Source organism: Myotis davidii, unplaced genomic scaffold (genome assembly GCF_000327345.1).
Source record: "Myotis davidii unplaced genomic scaffold, ASM32734v1 scaffold616, whole genome shotgun sequence".
Classification (NCBI taxonomy): domain Eukaryota; kingdom Metazoa; phylum Chordata; class Mammalia; order Chiroptera; family Vespertilionidae; genus Myotis; species Myotis davidii.
The window spans coordinates 417500-426918 of NW_006291965.1; the positions used below are offsets into that span (position 1 = coordinate 417500).

Here is a 9419-nt window from a genome sequence, read left to right on the forward strand (position 1 = left end):
TCGGTGGGGGCCCGCCGGGCGAGGGGCCGGCCGGTCCTGCGGAGCTGCCGTTGTGCATGACTCAGTAGTTTTTGGAGAAGGCCCCGTTGGGCTTTTCCTGAGCGAGGCCCGAGCTTGGCCTAGGGTGCGAGGCCCGTGGGACCCCAACTTGCTCGGAAACCCGCTGGAACGTGGGGGAGGGGGCATCTCTGTCCTTGGGCTGTAGTTTTCCCAGCGTCGCTGGCACGTCTCGCCCAGGATCCCTTTTCATGAAGGAAATGGAGCACCTTTCCCTTTGTCTCGTGCATTTAGGCTGGTGACCGTGAAATTCTCTGCTCCCTTCTCCGTGGAGTTGTGTTTTTGGGAAAGGCCCGGGTTATCTTTTTACTGATGGAATGCCTCCTAAGAATCTGGTCTAAGGACATAGAAGTGCAAAGTAGTATAGGTCACGGAGCCCCTGTTCTTAAACCAGGCATTCGGGTAATCTACAAAAAAAAATAAATCTGAAACTTCATTTTTAAAAAGTAGGATTTTAGAACTTCACTAGGGAAAGCACTGCAATCTTACCTTGAAAGTTTTTTCTTTAAATGGCCCTGGAAAGGGATTTGTTTCTAGTTTTCCCTTATTTTCTGTGTCGAGGCCCGGTATTAGCTTGGAAAGGAGCCTTTTAAAATCACACTAATGTACTGCATTTGGTAAAAAGGAAGCTGAGATAGGCAGAGTGAGGACTTGCCCAAGGTCACTGGCTTAGTTAGAAGTTGATGTGAGGCTAGCTAGAACTTAGGTATCAACTTCAGGTGAGTGGGCATTCTTAACATCTTGTACCGTGTCTAAATTCCATAGATTTCTTACAGCTTTTTGGTTGTTTTTTTTAAATTACATTTGAGGCTGGAGAGTTTCAGTTGCATGCCAGGTTTTGGAGTTTTGTTGGTTTGTTTTTTGAAGCTATGGATTAGAAGCCAAAACAAGAAAAATAAATTGCACTTATACGTGATAGAGCTGACGCATAGTGCTCAAGTTTCTGTCAACTTTAAAGGTACTAAGTAGTAGTGGTACTGTATTTTTCTAAAACATTGCCAAGTAGGAGGAAACCAATAGTACCTTATGGCAAGCTCCCCCTATGCCCCCCCCCCAAAAAATACCACTAAACATAAGTATTCTTTCTGCCTTGATGCTCTCTCCACTGTGCTTGGTTTTTATAAACAACCCTGACCATTTTGGCTTCAGAATGATTAATGATGCCTGCTGCATCTTCTCGATTGAGTTTGAGATTGTTGGCTAACCCTCCCTATATTAGAGAAAAACTATAGCAGCCTAAATGGGATCTTTTTGTTTTGTTTTCTTATTATATTAGATGTATGAAGGCTGCATCCTTAGGTTTTGGGGTTGTGTAGGAGTTGGCAGGCTCTGGGATATAAATAGAAGCTGATTTCAGAGGCCCCTGTTGACTAGGCTTTATGTGAGATCCTCCATCCAGCTCAGCCTGTCACATTGCAGCCTTGTGACAGGCTGAAGCGCCGCCCATGTGATCTAAGCTCCTGAGAAATATTAAGGCAAGCTGTGCACATGTGATGGCATTTAAAAGCTGGCTTTCTAGGGGGAAATAGTCTACAAGATGAGAAGCCATCTAGAAGACATACCCTGTTGTCTCAGAGTTGAAGACTATAGTGAATTGAAGATAGATGTGTTTTGTGCTTTCTGAAGAAGGAAAGTGGAATACTTTCCATGTCCAAGTGGATGAAATCACGGATGAGATCCCCCCCCCTCCATTTTATTTACATAAAAAAGATTTTAAGAATCAGATTGACAAATGTTAATGTTTGTTGGCTCAAATTTAGGCCAATTTGCTTTTAAAGCCACTATCAGATGACACTGCAAGTTTGTATAGAAAGTGAGCTAGCATAATTCTTAAACTGGGTTCAAGGAATGGCCCAACTTGTTTTTTTAGGATAAAGCTTCATACATTTTGGGTAGAGGGCATGCAAATAAATACATAATTTATTAGTGGAAGCATTTTTTGCACATATGCTCAAATAAAAAACACACACAACTGAAAGTGTTTATTAAACTTCATAAGGGATTTTGAAATGTTTACACTACTCTGCTCCAAAATGAGTCAGCTAAATTCCACTTACTATTTAAAGAGGCAGTGTCACCTAAATTAATACTGTTGTCTGAAGTAAATTGAGGATCTTGGTCACTCTCCGTACACGTTTGATTGGCTTGAAATATTTTTAAGGTTGAAAATGGTGTCTTTTTGCTAACAAAAGTAAAGGTTACTATTATTTAACTGGGAGTATAATTGTCAGGTTTCAGCCAGGCCAGAGAATTTTATTCCTCTTCCACCTTTTTTAAAAATAATTTTGTTAAAAATTGCTAATAATTAAGACATTGTAATATTTCCCTAAAGAGTGTATTCTAGAAGTGGTAGTTGGAAAAAGCCATATAAAATTCCAGAAGATGGCAAGCTGTAACTTGAAGTACTTTCCTGCACTTATTTGAAGTGTTTGTAACTTAATAAATCATAAGTAATCTTATTATCAATAGTAAGGTACATTTAAATGAGTGATAAGTTAGAGCAAATGATCTGTGGTGGGGGTTTTATTTTTAAATGTTAAGTATGCTTTGTACATTCATACATATTAATAGTGTGTGTTTTTCTTTTAACTCAGGAAAATTCACTAAATATGGCAAAATATTGTATTTGTGCTAATTTTTAATTTTTTTATACATTTGTGCTAATTTTAATAAGACTTGTGCAAAAGCAAGAGTGTGCTTTCTGTAAAAAGGTTTTTCTGGTAACCTAGCATTAACTATTAACTATTACTAAAGGTTTTGTGTTTATATTGCTTTACTTTCTTTGCCTTATTGAATTGAGCTTGAAAAGATTTCATTTTCTGGTATGAAGAAGACAGGCACTTGTTAAGTTTCAAGAGCTAGTCTTTGGCTGAGAAATCTATGGCTGATCATTTGAGCATTGCAGGTTTCTAGGTACTGACTTTAAAAGTACTCAGACCCAGATTTCACACCTCAAATGTAGAACATAAAAGCATAAGCAGCTGACCCCCTGAATTCTTAAGAGCTTCACTTTTTGATTCCAAGGTAACAGGAAAGGCTAGGTCATCTACCAGCTCTCATTTCAGTCGGCAGAATTGTTTAATTACTAGTTGACTACCGTCAGCCCTGTAGCAGAATTGTTGGATTAATAGTTGGGCCCAAGTATGTTCAGATGTTTTAAGAAAACTCTAGCGCTACATCTAGTATACAACTAATTTAAAGAACCACTAGTAGATCTTAAGTGTCAGTAATTAAGACTGTAGGTTTTTCCCATTTGCAAGTTTCATTTGAAATATGTTTAACCAATGTGCAGGAGAGCAGAAAGGAACTTGGATATCAGTTGCCTAAATTGATTTAAGTGTAATTGTGGTATCAGGCAGAGTAACCTTTTCAGAAATTGAAAAAGTGAAATAATAACATTTTAATGTTTAAATGTAGAATCTTTTTGCCCTACCATTATATGTGAAGTCATTATAGGTCATTATTTATTAAGCTTTATTATAAAACAATTCCTTTCATGCCTTTTGTTTTATAAAGGCAGCAAAATATTCATACTTTTCTTGCCCTACTTTTTATAATTTGGAATTAAATAGACTTGGTGTTTAGAAAAACTAGGGGCCATCATATACTAATTTAGTGATTTTATTTTGGTTAAATGCTAGTTTCTAAAATTTTGTTTTTGTTTTCTTTATAGCAGAAAAATATGGCTCAGGAGACTAACCAGACCCCAGGGCCCATGCTGTGTAGTACAGGATGTGGCTTTTATGGGAATCCTAGGACAAATGGAATGTGTTCTGTTTGCTACAAAGAGCATCTTCAGAGGCAGCAGAATAGTGGCAGAATGAGCCCAATGGGTAAGTTGTTTCCAAGGAAAAACCCATTTGAAGAATTGGTGAACAGAAAACATAGAGCCAAGAATTGGGGCTTAAGACCAAGAATCAATGCTGAAAGCTCAAAGAGAAAAGACCTGAGAAAAGCTTGAAATTAAAACAACAGCCCAAGTACTTGGTATAACTACATCAGGAATGAGTGACGATCAACAAGCATCTTGACTAGCTTTTTCATTTTCCTCTTTGAGATTTTGTTTCATACTTATATTCACTGGATATGACTTTTTAATATATTTTTTGGATACTCAAGTGTAGGAATCTGCAGCACAATGAAAATGCTTAAATCACTAACTTAATTAAATGCAAGTATTTGTTACTTATTAATAGTCTTGATACTGAGTATAGTATTGCTTTGTTTCTTACAAATTCTTTTTTTAAATAGGGACAGCTAGTGGTTCCAACAGTCCTACCTCAGATTCTGCATCTGTGCAAAGAGCAGACACTAGTTTAAACAACTGTGAAGGTGCTGCTGGCAGCACATCTGAAAAATCAAGGTAAGATTGAGCATTTCAGAGTTTTTATGGTAATAGGAGGAAATGAAGATATCTGTGCTATCCATACAATTATAATTATGTATTCATATATAATAAGGATATTAATATATCAAATGCCCTTGGCTTTGCATCTGTTGCAGTCAGGGATTTCAAAATCCTTTAATGTATGATCTTGTAGGTCATTGAGTAAAGATGTATATTATAACGCACTCTGTACCACCACCAAGGATGCTGTGTTGAGAATGCTGTGCTTTTATTTCCTTGTAATTGAGGTTTAGAAGTTGTAGGAGTAAGGCTCTGCAGACTAGTGTAATGCCACACAAGGCATTTTGGCAAAACTGCCCCCTTTTGCCCTTAAACAGATTACAGGCACAGCTAAAAATTCTTAGTTGGCTAAAATAAAACATTGTGACTTATACAGATATGCAGCCTTGAAATGAGCTATTTATCAAACTGCTTGCTTTATTCTCAACCATTTTTGCTGAGCATCCAGTATTTTAAAATTTTAGATTATTTAGCTCCATTTGAATATGTTGGAAATAATATATAATTTGAAGTTGAACTGACAACTTACCTCACGAAGAAGTACCCTTAACATCTTTAAAAATGTTTGCTTGAACTCAAATAGAAATGTGCCTGTGGCTGCCTTGCCTGTAACTCAGCAAATGACAGAAATGAGCATTTCAAGAGAGGACAAAATAACTACCCCGAAAACAGAGGTGTCAGAGCCAGGTATGCTTTTTGTTTAATACTAGTTCAGTTCTGGACTCGGTAGTGTGAGATAGGGTTGGTGGGGGGATTTGTTCCTTCCCATTGAAGGACCAAAGAGGGAGAGAGCCAAAAAATACAGGCCAAGCAAGAACCACTCTCTTTAGAGAGTATAAAATAATCATTCTATTCTCTTCTTTCTTCTCTGCCCACCCCCCACCATCCCCCACACCAGTAACATTAAGAATTTAATGAACTTAAAATAATGTATTACTGTCATATTTTAAAAGTATCTAAATCATTAGAGAAGTCATTGTTCATAAACTTGGAAAAAATTATGTAGATTAAATTTCAAAGCTGGAAAATTTTAGGTCAAAAACAGTAGCTATTCAGTCTTGATACTGTCAATATTGTAGAAAATACTCAAGCAATAGAACATATTAAACAAAAACTTTCAAATTGAAGTGTAGGATCCCATATTTTGTGAGAGTTTAAAACTCAGTATGGAAAGGCATTTTTTGTTTTCTTTAGTGATTTTGAGTCAGTGCTTAACTTATTCAGCAACCATGAGTACTCTAAATGTACTAGCCAGAAGACTGACTTGTGTGAATTACCTGTGCTAGGCCTAGAACAAGAATCTATGTATATCATAGTTCACTTATTTCATTTTTTATCAATTCATTATTTCCTAGTAGTGTTGATTGAACACAATATAAAATTTATTGTATGGAAATAATGTCAGTGGATACATAATCTGTTTTGTAGCCTAGCTTTTTCTAACATCACAAGCTTATGTGAACTACATCAATCTTAATTTATAAAGTTAAGGTGAAAATTTATAAGTTGGGCAAGTGAATCCATATTTGATATTTTGAAATGAGTTCCATCCTGAAAAAGCAAACCAAATTTGTGTGTGTGTGTGTGGCTTTTAAGGCGGAGGGATGTGTTTTAAACAAATTAGTCTGGCCTTGAAACAGTACTCTTCTGGGTTAGATTTGTATTTATTCTCTCTTTGTAGGAATTCTGTAGTTCACGGTTTCTCTGCCTTTTTCTATCTTTTTTTTTTTAATCCCTTCGTATCTTTACAGAACCACTGTTTAGTTTTCAGGTGTGGCCAAGGAAATGGCTGTCACTCTTCCCCACCCCCAAACTATTGTCATACCATCAGGAAAAATTATATTGAGGTTGTCATAGTAGATTGTTAGGAATAAGTAATAGGTGGAATATTCTGTTAATCTATTAATCTCATTGAATAAATTACTAATGCAAATGTGTTATGAATTTGGGGAGAATTTTTAGAATAAGTTGTACCAATTGGCTTGTCTCTAGAGTTCGGACTTACTGCTACTAGCATTGGTGCTGGCCTATTTAGGCAGTATTTTTAGCATCGCATACATTAATTTGCTATTGTTGGGGTTTGGATTAATATTAAAACTCAGTTTACAGTGCTTCTAATGTAGTTGAATTTTATAAAGGTATAATTAGATTTGGTAAATGACTAGTGGTAGTAATATGGGCTTAACTCCAGTAATCTGCAGTTTTACTTTCATACTGACAAATTCTGTTGATTTCATGTAGACAAGTGGACTTTTAATGAAAATAAAAAATTTTTTTTAGTTTTGTCTATAAAATCCTTAAGTCTGAAGTCAAAACTGCACAAGTACTTATATTGTCCTAAAGACGATGTTTGTTAATCTTTCAAAAGAAACTTAAAAAAAAATCTTCCAGATCTTCTGAAGAAGACACTAAAACACTTATTATAATGGCAAAATAATGTGACATTTTAGGATCAGAAGATAGTGATTAATGATTTGGGCTTCACTTGTCAAAATTTGCTGGTTTTACCTACACAATCTTTCTTTTTCCTGTAAGTTTAAAACCAAATGGACATTTTTATAGTCAAGTACCTCAGAAGTTGCTAACTCTATTTACTTAGTAGTAATGAATTTCAGCAGCCCTAATTAAAACGTTTATATGTAGGCAATTGCAACATGGAAAAACAGCATGTGGCCAACATCTCTTAGATCTTTAAAAACTTTTAGAATTGGGGTTTTATTTCTTAGTAATAGCTGCTTAGAGTTTAGAAGGAATTTGAGTGGGGTGATAATTTTAGAAAATTCAGCAGAACAAGTAGTATGTTGATTGGCAAGAAATTCTTACATTTGAAAGTTCTGATATAAAAGTAAAAAGTCATAGGTGTGTTTATTTTTTTCAGCTTAGCTAATTGGTTCATTAGCAGTCAGTGAACTCTTGACAAATTTCTAATTTGTACCCTTGTTTTTCAGTTGTTACTCAGCCCAGTTCATCAGTTTCTCAACCTAGTACTTCTCAAAGTGAAGAAAAAGCTCCTGAGTTACCCAAACCAAAGAAGAATAGATGTTTCATGTGCAGAAAGAAAGTTGGCCTTACAGGTATTAAACAATATAATAGACTGTATATTTTACAGCTAGGGTTCAACAAGGAGCTCCTGGTCTCTTCATAAGGGGCTGATTGGTCTTAACACATAAAATAAAATCTTCCAGAGATAATAAAGCACTTGTTTTAATGGCAAAATAATTATTGTGAAATTTCAGGATCCCAACTTTCAGTAATAGAAAGCTTGTGGAATGGACTACAAAGGGGGATAGTGGAAGGAAGTTTAGTTTGATTTCCATTTGTCTCCCTAATCACATGAAATCCTTTAACTTGAGGCCTTATGAATTACTTTCCTTTATTGGATTGATAAAAATACATTCCTTTTGATTCTTTCCTTTGTTCTCCCGTGAAAAAGGAAGTGGAACTAAATGCCTACTTTGAGCCAGGCACAAAATATTCTAGATACTTTTTAGTTTTCTTTAATTGGTTGTCTTTCCCTTGTTTTCACATGAAACTACCTAGTTAACATACAGTAGAAGGAGGATTTAAATCCAGGTCATTCTGATTCCAGAGCTTGTGTAATTTCTACCCTGTGTGATATCTATGGGAGTTTGTGGAAGAATAGTTATTTGAATTTCTCACCATGTCAAAGGTGGTTTAAAAGCTGTTTCACAATTTGAAGTGACAGACTTTGTCTTGTTGCAAAGAGCCATGAAAGATGGTTCCTTTTCTATAGTGAGTAAGTCTTTTTTCTTTTCCTTTTAATTACTACAAGTTCCCAAGTGACTCTGCTTCCTCTTGTGTGTACAGGGTTTGACTGCCGATGTGGAAATTTGTTTTGTGGACTTCACCGTTACTCTGACAAGCACAACTGTCCATATGATTACAAAGCAGAAGCTGCAGCAAAAATCAGAAAAGAGAATCCAGTTGTTGTGGCTGAAAAAATCCAGAGAATATAAATTACTACTTGTGAAGAGACTGAAACTTTGTTTTTATTTTAATATATCGTAGGAAAACATTAAAGAGCAGATGCATGGCCATTTTCCTTTGATGTTCTCCAGAGTTTTACTTTATACTACTTGTCTGTCTTATAATTGATATTTTAGGATGTTTGGGTGTTTGTTACAGGCAGAATTGGATAGATACAGCCCTACAAAATGTATATGCCCTCCCTTGAATAAAATTGGATGGAAATCTGCATATCAAATTGAATTTCACAGATAACAGGGACAAAATTTAGCTCCCACGTGCCAAACAAAACATGAAATCTCTGCATGTTTGCAGCATATCTGCCTCTTGGGAATGTATCAAGGTATAATCTTTGGCTAGTGTTAATGTGCCTGTATTTTTCTAAAAAAAAATGGTACACCAGAAAAGGACTGGCAGTCTACTTCTACCATAGTTAAACTTCACTGTTAATTTTCACAACATGTTCTTTGGAAGCAGGAAGAAGGTGATAAAAGAGGATCAGAACTTTCCATGAAACCAGTATTTGATGCCATATGTAAGCATGGCTAATTGGCCTAAAAGCTGGCAAAGACATTCTGTGAAAGGTAAACATTTCAACGTGTGCATCTTTTGTTGAATGTTTTGGTTGAAGAAAGAATGTTTAGAGTTTTTAAAAAAGACTTCAGTTAATGTAACTGTACCCTTCTGCATGGAAAATCATAACCAACATGGCTGCAGTAGACTTCTTAGTGGTATCCAGCACCACTTGCAGAGGGCTGCTTTATCATATTAATTGTACTTGGGTATAGGACTAGTGTTCTTGGGTGTGTTGCATGGGCTGCATTATTTACAGCATTGTACAATAACAACTAGAAGAGGCAGTATACTTCATTGATGCTTGTCTGGTAATATCACTTCTGTGTTATAATGGAAGGTTTTCTGTGATATATGAAACTTGTGTTTTTTATATATAAATGAGTATAGTTAG

The 9419-nt window shown here is 35.8% G+C and overlaps 1 protein-coding gene across 1 annotated transcript; it reads left to right on the top strand.

Moving 5' to 3' along the window:
• The first annotated feature begins 1557 nt into the window (after positions 1-1557).
• ZFAND5 (zinc finger, AN1-type domain 5) lies at positions 1558-8681 on the top strand. The gene is made up of 6 exons (XM_006765277.2): positions 1558-1657; positions 3731-3890; positions 4309-4420; positions 5049-5152; positions 7414-7539; positions 8294-8681. The coding sequence occupies exons 1-6, from the start codon at positions 1595-1597 to the stop codon at positions 8440-8442; spliced, it is 714 nt and encodes a 237-aa protein (XP_006765340.1). The 5' UTR covers positions 1558-1594; the 3' UTR covers positions 8443-8681.
• Positions 8682-9419: the final 738 nt, after the last annotated feature.